The sequence below is a fragment of the Panthera uncia genome (genome assembly GCF_023721935.1).
Source record: "Panthera uncia isolate 11264 chromosome D3 unlocalized genomic scaffold, Puncia_PCG_1.0 HiC_scaffold_8, whole genome shotgun sequence".
Classification (NCBI taxonomy): domain Eukaryota; kingdom Metazoa; phylum Chordata; class Mammalia; order Carnivora; family Felidae; genus Panthera; species Panthera uncia.
The window spans coordinates 16,969,633-16,982,458 of NW_026057586.1; the positions used below are offsets into that span (position 1 = coordinate 16,969,633).

Below are 12,826 nucleotides of genomic sequence, written 5' to 3' on the forward strand. Positions count from 1 at the left end.
GCCCTCTGGGTTCAGACAGACCGACAGACCTGTGTTCTTAAGGCTGCCGCGCATCTGTGTGGGTTGTGCACTGCGCAGCTCCGGGGACAGTATCAGCCTGCACAGCCATGAAGGGTGCCCCAGGGCAGCAGCCACTTGAGCTGTGTGATCCTGAGCAAGTTGTTGAATCTCTCTGAGCGTCAGCTTTCTCATCCTTAAGATGCAGGAGGTGTTAATAACCACTCAGGCAATTTAGAAGAGGTGAAATGAGATTGCATACGTGGTGACCAGTCAAGTGTTAAATGCCTGCTTGTATCAATGAATACATACATGCTAGCTCACTCACTGCCCTCCTGGGGGCGCTCGTCCAGTGCTCCAAGGAGCACTGCTTGCCCAATTTCAAAAGACCTCCCCCCAGGAGATTCATTTGCATTTAACTAAGGCCTCTTTTTCGGAGGCGAGTGTGCCTACGCACTTCTTATGTCCCATGAAGAGACTTTGAGGACAGAAAGAAAGATGAGAGAGACGTGACACTGGCTGTGGGCTCAAGCAGCTCTCGCTCGGGGTGGGCTCCCGCTGCCTTGCAATCCACCAGGATTAGTGGTTCTCCGCTGGGGCTGCCCTCCCCAGGGACGCTGGAAATGTCTGCGGACACTCTGGATTGTCGTGACTCGGGGGAGGGGTGCTGGTGGCACCCGGTGGGTCGAAGCCAGGGGTGCCGATGCTAAGATGCACAGGGCGGACCCCACAACCAGACATCCGGTCCAAGGGCCAGCAGCGCCGCAGGTGACAAAGCCCGCCCGAGGACTTTCCATCTGCCCACCAGCCCAAGTGCCAGTGCCCCGCCTCCGACGAGCCAGGGCGTGCTCCTTCTGTCCCTAAGGGCCACTAACGAAACTCCCAGGACAGTCAGAGGAGCCCCAGAACAAATGTTGATGTCAGGGATTTGTGTTTTTCAGATTCACGAGGCTCCTAAGGATGACAGACTCAGGAGGGCCCCAGAGGCACACCCTTTGTTTTCTATCTACGTTGCTTTCCCAGAAAGTTCCTGAGAAGTCAGACGCCGTGCTTCGCTGCATGATATCTGGTAACCACCAGTGGCTCATTCTCCTCTGAGATCTCCCTGCGGGCCCGGGTTTGTGGCTCACAGAGGCATTATTAAAAATCATTTGTGAAAATGGCCTGGGAAGTCTGTTCTGAGTAACCAGTTGAACAACTAAATCCTCTATGATTCCCCCCCCCCCCCCCCCCAGGATTTCTTTGAGTGACTTCCTGGATATAGCCTAGTGATCTTTTTCACTTCGCATTGTGGTTCTGGGTTAGGCGACTCCCGCCCTGGTTATTTTTTCATAGAATCCATTCTTAATTTCCTGTGTACATAGGAATGTCGTGAGTAACTTTCCTTCAGTCGATTTATTGGAACCTTCTTGATCACTCTTTCCTTGATATCCCCCAAACCAGCTACATACATCTCCCACTGCCCGCCTTCATCAGGCATGCTGGTCAGCAGTGAAGAGGTAAAAACCAAGGCAGGGGGTGCCCAACGGAGGAGGAGCAGGGGGCTGGGATTCTCCCTGGACTGGAGAATAAACAACCCAGACCTGACCCCACATTGGTGCCCCCGGTGGTAAGAAGGATTTCTTATTAAACGAAAATAATAGAAGCAAAATAATTGGGTCAGGAAGTGGTACCTTGTACCTTGTGGATTGTTTCCTTTTTTGGACTGTGTCTCTACCTTCGAAAACATAGAGGCACCAGTGGTCTTTCCGGAGGGCGCACAGAAAACTCTTCTCCCCTGAGATCCCTTTTTCTAGATGGGGAGAGGAAAAGAGCCAGCTTCTGAATGGCCTTAGCTGAAGTCATAACAAAATCTCATCTCTGGTCTGGGTGCTGGGGTGTCCACCTGTGAGTGAGTTCAGCCTCTTCGAGGCCAGAGCCAAGCCCCCATCTTTCTTGGCATTTGTCCATAGCCATTCAAATAGAGGGACGGACACACGTCCACCACTGAACCTCCATGCCGTGGCCCCCATGTGTCCTCAGGAAGCCCCAGCGTTTGGACGTACCCTAAACTTGGCTACCGGTCCCCACACACAATGGCGAAACATTCTGGAGGTGGCTCTCCATGTGTGACCTGCAGGTAGGCTTAAAAAAACAAGGGTAGGATTTTTGGGCGAGGTTTCCAGCAAGTGGAGGGAGAAAAGAGAACCACCCACAAGGGTACAAGATACCACTTCCCTGTGTGAGTCTCATTTCTGGCTGATTATTCAGATCTATACTGCACAAGAGGAAAAAACCAGTCAGCCGCTAAGAAACTGGGGGCATCAACCAGCCCTGATCGGTCTGAATGAAAAAAATTGGAGTCCAAGAGATTCGAGTGAGTGTCCCGGGCCCAGCTCATGCACACTTTATGTACCTTCTTTTTAAAAAAAAAAAGGAGTCCAGGATATACAAAAAAGGAGGAAGGAGAGGATTCCTGAGAACGCCGACTGAGAGGGGGACAAAAGGCTAAGAACAGGCAGAAATGAATTGTAATCCCCAGCCTCCTTGGCGGTTTCTCGGGGAAGCTCATTTTTGGTGCTTTAGTCACTTGCCTGGAAGGGACTCAGCCAAACCACTGGGGAAGAAGGGTGTATCCTTGCACGTAGGTCCGTCTGCTCCTAGTTCCGGGGACCAAGTAGTCAGGCGGGCGCTCCCTGAAGGGGGAGGCCAGGAGGATCACCCACATTCGTGGCGCTGGCACAGAGGTAGCCTAGCTGGGAGACGCCCCATCAGACAAGACACAGGGAGGGAGGCAGGGGCTCTGAGCACCGTCAGGACGGGTCCATGGTGCAGGGCCCAGAAACACGTGGGGTTCTTCTCTTCGTGGTGTCTGGGGCTGCTCACCAAAAATCCTGTGGTACGTCAGACAGAGACACAAGGAGGACGGATCTAGAACAGTGTTTTGTTTCCCAATACTGGGCTTTCCTCCTGTAGACAGGGCACATTTGGGTACGTTTTCAGTGTTACGGAGGCTAGGGGGGAAGCTCATTGGGACACACTGGAAAGCTTCCTTCGCGGTCACAGGGGTAAAGAATCCCAAGGGGTGAATGGAATTCCTGGGGGTTTCACCAGATTAGTCCATCAGATCTGGTTACCGATCACAAGGGCAGGAGGAAGCCCTCCTGAGGGAGAAAGCGTAGGGCAGTTTCTGTGACGACACCAGTCAGGTATGCACAGGAGCGGCCCGGAAATCATACACGCCTCATGAGGGGACTAATCCACTAATGTGCTAATTCACTTTGTTCTTCCCTCTTCTGTGCCATGGCACACGCTCAGCTCCGAGCGCCGTTTAAGGTACTTCTTCTCCACAGGTACAGTGACTTCCGTGCAAATAGGACATGAACATTTCAATGGTTTTATTCAATTCTTCGAGTAAAGAGGGAACCAGAAAGTAGGAACATTAGAGGAATTAGGTATTTATAGGCAGTTTAATAAGGGAATGTTAGGATAAGATTGCTGGAGTAGGTAAAACACCGGTTAATGTCCTGTAGAGCGGTAAACCAAGACTTACGGGGTTATCTTTTCTGCCAGGCAGGGATTATTTACGTCTCTGTTGGATAAAAATCTACAAGTTTGTAAGCAACTTCACTGAATCTGGGAGTGTAACCATCTTTTAAGTTTATTTATTTATTTTGAGGGAGGCAGAGACGGCATGAGCAGGGGAAGGGCAGAGAGAGAGGGAGAGAGAGAGAATCCCAAGCAGGCTGCGCCCTGTCAGTGCAGAGCCTGACTCGGGGCTCGAACCCACAAAACCGGGAGATCATGACCTGAGCAGAAGCTGAGAGTCAGATGCTTAACTGACTGAGCCACCCAGGTGCCCCAAACTGGAAATTTTAATCAGTAGTAATCATCAAATTGAACGATGTATATTCCCCTAGGTGATTCTTAGGTGGACCTTTGTCCCCATAGGACACGGAAAGAAGATATTATCCACATTTTTTCCTCATATCCAAGTTTTAGATAATTTTTCTTTTTAAAAAAATGTTTATTCATTTTGAGAGAGAGAGAGAGAGAGAGAGAGAGAGAGACAATGGGGGAGGGGCAGATAGGGAGAGAGGGAATCCCACGCAGGTTGCACGCTGCCAGCACAGAGCCCGACTCGGGGCTCGAACTCACAAACCGGGAGATCATGACCTGAACTGAAATCGAAGAGTTGGACACTTAACCGACTGAGCTACCCAGGCGCCCCTAGATGATTTTTCTTAATAGCTCCTTAGGGTTAGGGACAGCATTTCATTTTGTAGGCCTCATCCACACCCCTGCACAGGATCATCTCAGGTACATAGCTTGCTCAATAGTGCTTATCGGACGATGCATTTGAATCAATGAGAGAGATTTTCCAGTTCCCCAACTGACATAGTTCAGCATGTCCATCCCTATGGCTCATTACTCACTCCTGTTCATTGCTTTATGATTTTCTTTTCTCAAAATGCTTACTGCAATGGGAATATTCTTCTGTTGTCATTATCAGGTCAGCCCAAGCCAGAGGTAACTTGGTATAAGAATGGCCGAGCCATAGAGGAGTGTGGCATTGTTTCCAGTTATGAATTCTTCCAGAATCAGTATATTCACCTGTTACATCTCTATCGGTAAGTAGACGTGCCTCTGTGGACTGTTTACAAAGGTCCCTGCATTGGGTCATGTGCTGGTTGTACCGGGTAATGTCAAAAGATTGGCTCCCCTTTGCTTTTTTGCATCCTAACATTAGATGCCACGAGCAGGCATCAGGCAAGGCGTCCAGCTGAGCTCCTCTAATTGGCTTCTTTGATGGAATTACAACTTTACCTAGAACTTTATTCGAGGTGGTCCAGCCATTTTCATTCACTGAAAGAGCTTTTCATTTAATCTTATTCCCTCTGGAAAGTCAAGAAACACAACATGGTTTTGGCAGTCATTCAGTCTCTCTTGTGTAGCAATGGAAGGAAGAAGGAGGGGCTGGCCATGAACCCATAGCCCATTGGTGATGGACGGAAGGCTGAAAACCATGCCTTCTGGCTTTATTGTAGGAAGTCGTATGGTCTAGCATAGTGGTTTCTATTCTTTTTTGTTTCCCCAAGAACTATTCGGATGAAATCAGGAAGCCCCATGTGTGAAGCAGAGAAAATGAGAACTGCTTTGGTTGAGGGTGGGTGGAGAGTCTTTGCTCTTGGTCCCCAGTTGTTGCTGAATTGGTCACAGTGTTCCTTATGGGGACTGTGAGGAGTCCAAGGTCTGCAGAGTGTGGTATGAACATGACTGGGAGGCATGCGCATGTGCTGATAGACTTGGGTTTGAATTCTGACTCTACTGTTTTCTGTCTGTGTGACCTTAGCCAGTTATTTAACCTCTCCCAAACTAAAATTTGTTGATCTGCAAAATGAAAGGAGTGCTGAGAGAATTAAATGATTTTATGCTCGTCAAGTTCTTGCTGTGTAGTAGTTATTCAATAAACACTCGCCTCCTTATCTTCGTATCCACTCTTTGGTTTCAAAGTATTCCCAGAGATCACTTTATCACGTTGGAAATCCTTGACTCAGCTGTCTTACAGAATAGCTAACCTGGTATTCAAGATGCTCGTTTATTCATCTACCATGTAATTCTTTTTTTTTTTTTAATTTTTTTTTAACGTTTATTTATTTTTGAGACAGAGCATGAACGGGGGAGGGTCAGAGAGAGGGAGACACAGAATCCGAAACAGGCTCCGGGCTCCGAGCTGTCAGCACAGAGCCCGATGCGGGGCTTGAACTCACAGACTGCAAGATCATGACCTAAGCTGAAGTTGGATGCTTAACTGACTGAGCCACCCAGGCGCCCGGCAAACTTTTTCTATAAAGGGCCAGGTAGTAAATATTGTAGGCTTTGAAGGCCAGATGGTCTCTCTCACAGATACTCAGCTCTGCCATCATAGTATAAAAGCAGCCACAGACAATATGGGTTTTTTTTTTGCGGGGTGGGGGGGGGGGGCATGGCTGTGTTCCAATAAAACTTTAATTACAGGAACAAGTAGGGGGCCAGATTTGGTCTGTGGGCCATAGTTTGCCAATCCCTGCTCTAAATGGTAAGATCCTTGAGTATCTACATGCTACCTACTTCTTGCCTTTTTCCCCCTGAACATTCAATCCGTATTTCTTGATTGATTAATTTTAGTCTCGCACTAAGCTAAAATATTATACCCACTTTTTTAGCCAGAAGAGAGGCTTAATGAGTATTCTTTTACTTATGGAATGCCATTTAAGAATTGCGGTTTGTTATTTGCTATTTCTACAGGACCAGGAATGTAGGGAAAACCAGTGTTTGTAGGGTAAGGGAGTTAAGGGATGGAGGGATGAGAAGGCCAAGATGACACCCCGGGGCAGGCGGGCTGGTTAAAATGGGAAGAGAAATTTAGGAAGAGAACTTGAGCCGTGGACAGGGCAGAGAGTCCTCATTCTCTTCGCAGAAGTCCAGCGGGGCTGGAACAAATCAAGACTTGAGATGACAGAATGTATTCTTTCCAAACTCGTATTCTGCCATTTGGAAAAGTAACCCACCAACTGGGAGAAGCATTCGGTCCTGGTATAAGGAATTTTAGTGGGGCCATGCACTAACAGGTGTGGTTGCATTTTTGTGTTTAGTAGTAAATGGGCTTTGAACGTTCTAACTTTTTACAGCAGTTCGGGGCCATAGCTGCCAATTAACCTGACCTAGGGAATTTTTAAAACCCCCTAATGCTGGGCCTTCAACTTTGACTAACGCAGTCTGGACCCCAGATGATTCCAATGTAATTGCCCAGGATGAAAAATTCCTTACATCCTAAAACATTCACCTGCAAAGCAGTTTGACTTCTATCAGTATGTTAAGTGCCGGTTAGGAAAATGAATGTTATTTTGTGCAAATGCCCTTCAAAGATTTAAAGTGGCTTGTTAGTTATAATACTGGTGTCAAATTTGCTTGCCATTATGAGGTCACCAGAAGCCACCAGATTAACTCATAGTTCCCCAAAGGAAAGTACTTTTTAAACATCTACCTGAGTTTAGTCTTTGGGTCATTAAATCTGCACTCTTAGGTACTGAAAAGCTCTTGTTCCTGTGTTTCCCACGTTTTTGTTTTTGTTTGTTTTCTGGGATGGTAAACCTGATCTGCATTTCTGCTTTGTGGCCAGGAGCTAATTAATTGGCCTCCTGATCTTCCCCCTTTCCTCAACCGGGCAAGAGTGCCTCTGGGTCCTCCCGTGTTCTCCTCTCATACCCCTCTAATCTTGTAACACCGTGTACTTTGGACAAGTGAGAACACTTGGAGGAGATTGATCAGTGCCGTTGTGACCTCTACGTACCACAGGTCAAGTGTGCTTGGCAGGCAGGGGAATGGAAAGCGGGGGGAAAGCACTCCAGGGGACAGAGACATCAATAACAGCATGATTGGCACTGTACCATGAAAACGTTTTTTGGTTTTTTGGTTTTTCCAAAAGACGTGGGGGTGGGGAGGAAATGCAAATGGATGTTTTCTACCTCAGAGAAGGCAAGTTGGAAGGAGCGCGTATGCAAAAGAGGAATTGTGGTCTCTCAGGAGCACGGTTCAAAGAAAGACAGGTGAACAACAGATAAAAATCTGTCCAGGAACCCACACCTAGGGCGAAACACTCCTCTCCACAGCAAGGAGGCCTCTCCATGGTCATGATCACGTCCCGCTGTGCTGAGAGAGCGCAGATTACCAGAGAGGCAGGAGGGAGGGTGGGTGGACTGGGCAGGAAAGCGTGGATGGGGGGGGGGGGGCCTGCCCTCCTCAGCTCACCCCTACAGATGACCTGGTGATGGGGACGATGGCCAGAAGAACTGCACAGTCACCATGAGCCAATCTGCTCATGATGTGTATGGGTTCAATAGCGTCCCCCCCCCCCCCCCCCCCCCCCCCCCCCCCGCAAATTCATGTTCACCTGGAACGTCAGAATGTGACCTTATTTGGAAATAAGATGTCTTTAGCTGTAGTCATTGGAATTAAGGTGAGATCACCATGGATTAACGTGGGGTTTAATTCCATGACTGGTATTCTTATAAAAAGGAGAAAACAGACACAGACAGAGGGGAAATAGCTGTGGGAAGACAGGCAGAGACCACAGTGATTCGGCCGCGAGCCAGGAAATGTGAGGACTGCCCACCGCCACCGCCACGGCCACCAGAAGCTTAGGAGGGGGCGAGGAGAAGCTTCCTTAGAGCCTTCAGAGGGAGCATGGCCTTGCCCGCACCTTGATTTTGGACTTCCAGGCTCCAGAACTGTGAAACAATAAATTTTTGTTGTTTTTCTTATTTCTTTCTTTCTTTTTCTTTTTTTTTTTTTGCTACCTCTCTGTGGTAATATGTTATGACAGCTCTGGGAAGCGAATACATAGTTATCTGAGCATTCTTAAAAAAAAAAAAAAGTGCTGCCATTTGCCGACCTTGACTTCTGTGATAATGTAGCCCTGGCTCCCAAAATACCAGCTGAGTTCACCTGGGCGGCCTGGGAGGCAAGGGGGCAAGGAGGCAAGGAAGATTTTTCCAATTATGCCTCAAACTGGATATCGATTATTCGAGATTTTGATGGAAAAATCGATATGAAGGTTTCCCGGGTCACTTGTGTTTTACCCCCAGGGGACATTTGGCAATGCGTGGAGCTATTTTTGACTGTCACAGCTGGAAGGGGTGCTACTGAGTAGAGGTTAAGGATGCTGCTAAACGTTGGACATTGCTACGTTGCTAAACGTTGCCGTCCCCACCACAAAGGACTCGGCCCCTCTCCCACTGTGGTTCTCCAGGCCCACTGGTCCCTTCCCTGCAGGGGACAGCACAGCACTCAGATGCCCGGGAGCTTCGGGGACAAAGCCCTGACTCCTGAAAACAGCTGCTCTTTTCTGGAGTAGGTCACTCTCCCCCTGCTGTTTCCACCCCAGAGGAACTTTCCCAGAGGCCTTCTTTGAGGCCGCGGTCAGCACTAACGCAATGTTGTTTCCCTGCCCATTATGCTTTCATTTGGCTTCTGTCTGTGTCCTGACTGGACAAAGCTCCATGAAGACGGGACTCTTTGCTCACCGCCTGGTCGATATTGGCTGTGTGAAGCTAGTGCCTTCTGCCTCGCTTCTGTCCTCCCTTCTTCGTTAGCAGGTCAGCTCGTAGGGGCAGCAGGGACTGGGATTTCTGTTATTTCTGATCCCCACAGCCTCATGTGCTTGTCAATGACGACACAGTTCTCCAGGTTCTTCCTCCAGGCCCACATTTCTGCTGTTGTCGTGCCCTGCGACTTATTAGCTGTGTGGCCTCGAGCGAGTCCGTGAACTTCTCTGTGCTGTGGTGTCTTCATAAAATGATTTCGGGGGACGGTTTAGGTGAGATTCTTCACGCAGAATGGTCGGCAACGTGTGCGTTAGGCTTGTAACAAATGCTAACTAGTTAGTAATTAATATCATTTTACTGCCCGCTCCCTGAAAGCAGCATGGTTCCAGAATTACTCTGAAAGAATCACTCTGCCCTAGCTTGTAGTAGCTGTATTTAGAGCCGGGATCGTTTTGTATGAATGGTTTCGAAAAGTGTTCGAATCAGTGGTGGAATTTCAAAGATAGGAAAGATGTGGACATTTAACAGGTGAGCAGCGACCCACACGGGGAAGTTGAAGCTGTTTTTCTCATACATGTTTGTGAGAAACTCTGTTTGGTTGGTTTTTTTAGATGGTGGAATCTGTGACTTTAATGATGTCTTAGCCTTTTTAGTTATTCCTCACGTCTAGGTGGACAGCCCCCAGGAGCGCTGGGACACTGTGTTATATTCCCGAAGCGTCTCTGGTGTGTAGCAAAGAGTTGTCAATACGTGCTTGTTGTCTGAGCCAAAGACTTTGGTTCCTGGAGGTCATCACCCTCTTTCTGTACACGATCACCCAGGGAAAACCAAGCTCCTTGCCAAACATCTAAAACACATGCGTTGTTGGTCGAGAAAGAGTCTGGGCAAATAAGAATAGGAAAATCAGTTAAGAATATCTCTATTCCCGAAAGAAACGCTTCAAGGCACATATCCTGTTAACAGTAGAATTGTCACCATCAACCTTGCTCATAAAGGACAGGAGGTTATTTGCACCATGGAGAGCAAGGATCTGAAGCCAAGTTGTCTGGATTTAAATCCCAGATCTTACAAACTGTACCATCTGGGGCAAGTTACTTAGCCTCTCTGAGCCTCAGTTTTCTCATCTGCAAAATGGGGATAATGATAAACCTGCTTTATAGGATTGGTATGGGGAGGAAACCAACATGTGCAAAGAATTTAGAATACTCTGTAAATAATAGTTATTTTATGCAATTTGAACATAGCCCCACAATGAACTTAATTTTGGAACTGATTTTTAAAAAAATAGGGCAACTTGGAGGTGAGAAGGATAGCAGAGTTTGGCAACATTCCCCCCCGCTATTTCCCTCTCGGAGGATAAAATATAATTAACGTGTTTCATCAAGGAACCATGGGGTAGAAATAAAGATGACTGAATCTTGTTATGTCTTGGCTAAGACAGAAAAGGCATTTTATCCAAGGTAGGAAAGCATTTTGTGAACTTCGTGTTCCCTTGAGCTTAAGTAGGTGTAATAAGTCTTAAGGGTGACTGGGAGAACTTTCGGCACCGGGAAGGCCTCTGTGTTCCCAGCACGGAGCCCAGATGGCATTCTTCTTGAATGAATTCAGCACTCCACTCATTCCTCAGACCTCGCCTGGAGCATTTCTTGAATGAGTCCTGAGGGTCTGATGAGAAACTCCCATTTAGTCCCCAGGGTGATAGTTCTGTGCTGAGAATCCACAGCTTGTCCTGACATTCTGGTTTTGACTTTGGTCAGGTAAGTGTGTGCATGGGTATGGGAGCCACACTGTGGGACGCTCATCTTTTCCTGGGGGCTGGATTTGGGCCATTGCTTCCCCCCACGGTGCTGGCTCCCGGGGCAAATCAATGCTAGCTTGGGAGCAGGTGACAGATTGATCCAAGAGCCCCTCCCAAGACATCAGGGCAGCGAAAGGTGCACTCATCACTGGAAATTGGACATGTGCTAAATATCTTTGTAAATGCCACTCCATCAACACCTTCTGAGGATTTAGAGCAGACCAGTAACACTAGGGGAGTTTTGGGCCAACTGGGGTTCCGTCTTAATTTGTAATCATAGAGTCGTGACCCAACGCTTCTGATGATCGACGCGATGGGGAGTCTCGCTGATGGAAAAATCACGGCGTTAGTATTAGCAATCATTTGACCGACTCCCTCTTTAAAGGGGACATCGTAAAGAAGGTACTTGGCAAGGGCAGACAGCTCCTTGAGGGAAAAGGGGGAACCAGTCAGGCCCTGTGAGTCCTGGCATGGGCTTTGCTCCACCTCTGAAGGGAGAGGTGCAGGGCAGGGGGTTGGGAGTGTGGGTGGGGGAGGCACTAAGAACAAAGTTTGGTTTGGGAACATGTGTCTTTGTCTTGGCCAGCACAGCCCTATTTTCCACCTCTCGTGCACTTAGCCAAGGGCTTCCATGAAACTTACTTCCACCTTTGCCCCATCACACCTGGGGGCTTCTCTTGCCTCTGCCTCCACCTGTCCTCCTCACCTTGCTCTTAGTTCTCTGGGCTACTTGGACCCCAAACCTCCTCTCTGCCTGCCTCCAGACTCTAATCGCTTCTGAACTGCCTGGATTGCCCTCTCCCTTCTTCTGAGTCCTGCAAGGTTGGTGCAGTCCCAGCATCTCAAACTCTCAGCCCAGACCTCAGCCCGAGTCCCACTCATATGGGTGGGGAAGGCCAACCTGAGTACCTCCTCTAGGCCACACCTGAGCCCCAGATGAACCCAAGAATGAGCTGGACCCATGAGAGGGGGTTGGACCTGGCCTGGTCCACCTGACCCTGCCTGCGTTAGTCAGCTCAGAGATTCCACACGCTGGGGGGCTTACCCAACAGAAATTCATTTCTCACAGTTCCGGAGGCTGGAGTCTGAGATAAAGATACCAGCATGGGGGGTTCTGATGAGAACCCTCTTCCAGGCTGGCATACAGCTGCCATTTTGCTGTGTCTCTACATATGGTGAGCAAGCTTTCTGCTGTGTCTTCTCATAAGGGCACTAATCCCATCATGAGGGTCCTATTCTCATGGCCTCATCTAACCCTGATTGCGTCCCAAAGGCCACATCTGCAAATACCATCACATTGGGAGTTAGGGCTTCGACATAGACATGTTAGGGGGACACAGCTCAGTCCATAGATTTCCCTAAATGTGGAAGTCATCGTAGCAATGTATGGGGACAGGCCTAGACCAGGCCAGTGGAGGCAGATATGGGGCTACTGAGTAGGAGTCAGGGATTTGCAACGCTCTGTGAAGTCATGTGTGGGTATTTATGAGGGATGGCTCAAGGGTTACTGCCTGGGGTCAAGTCTTGGCCCTGCCTCTTAATTGGGCATGTTGCTTATCTTCTGTCTGCCTCAGTTGCTAGACGTGTGAAATAGGAATACTAATAGTATCTACCTTGCTGGGTTGGGTCAAGATTAAATGAGATAATACACATTAGGCTTTTAGAACAGTGCCTGGAACTTAGCAGATGCTTATCAAGTGTTTATTCTTTCTACTCTGAGGTCCGTACTTTGTCAGACACAAGTCATTCTTGGTCATGAATTTGAAAGTAGAATCAGGCTGCCTGCCCATTTCAGAGAAGATGGGGTCAAACAAATCTCTGAGTTCTTGAATGAGAATCTTTGTGCAGATTCCTGAGCTGATGTTAAGAAGCCAGGCTTGGGAGGCCTGGGTGGCTCAGTCGGTTGAGCATCTGACCCTTGATTTTGGCTCAGGTCATGGTCCCAGGATCGTGGGTTTGAGCCCCG

The 12,826-nt window shown here is 48.4% G+C and overlaps 1 protein-coding gene across 1 annotated transcript in view; it reads left to right on the top strand.

Moving 5' to 3' along the window:
- Positions 1 to 938: 938 nt before the first annotated feature.
- ALPK2 (alpha kinase 2) overlaps positions 939 to 12,826 on the top strand; it is a 103,393-nt gene continuing 91,505 nt past the window's right edge. The window contains exons 1-2 of the mRNA XM_049620267.1: positions 939 to 1,066; positions 4,490 to 4,607. Coding sequence (XP_049476224.1) covers positions 958 to 1,066; positions 4,490 to 4,607 — 227 coding nt within the window. The 5' untranslated portion in view covers positions 939 to 957. The remainder of the gene's footprint in view (positions 1,067 to 4,489; positions 4,608 to 12,826) is intronic.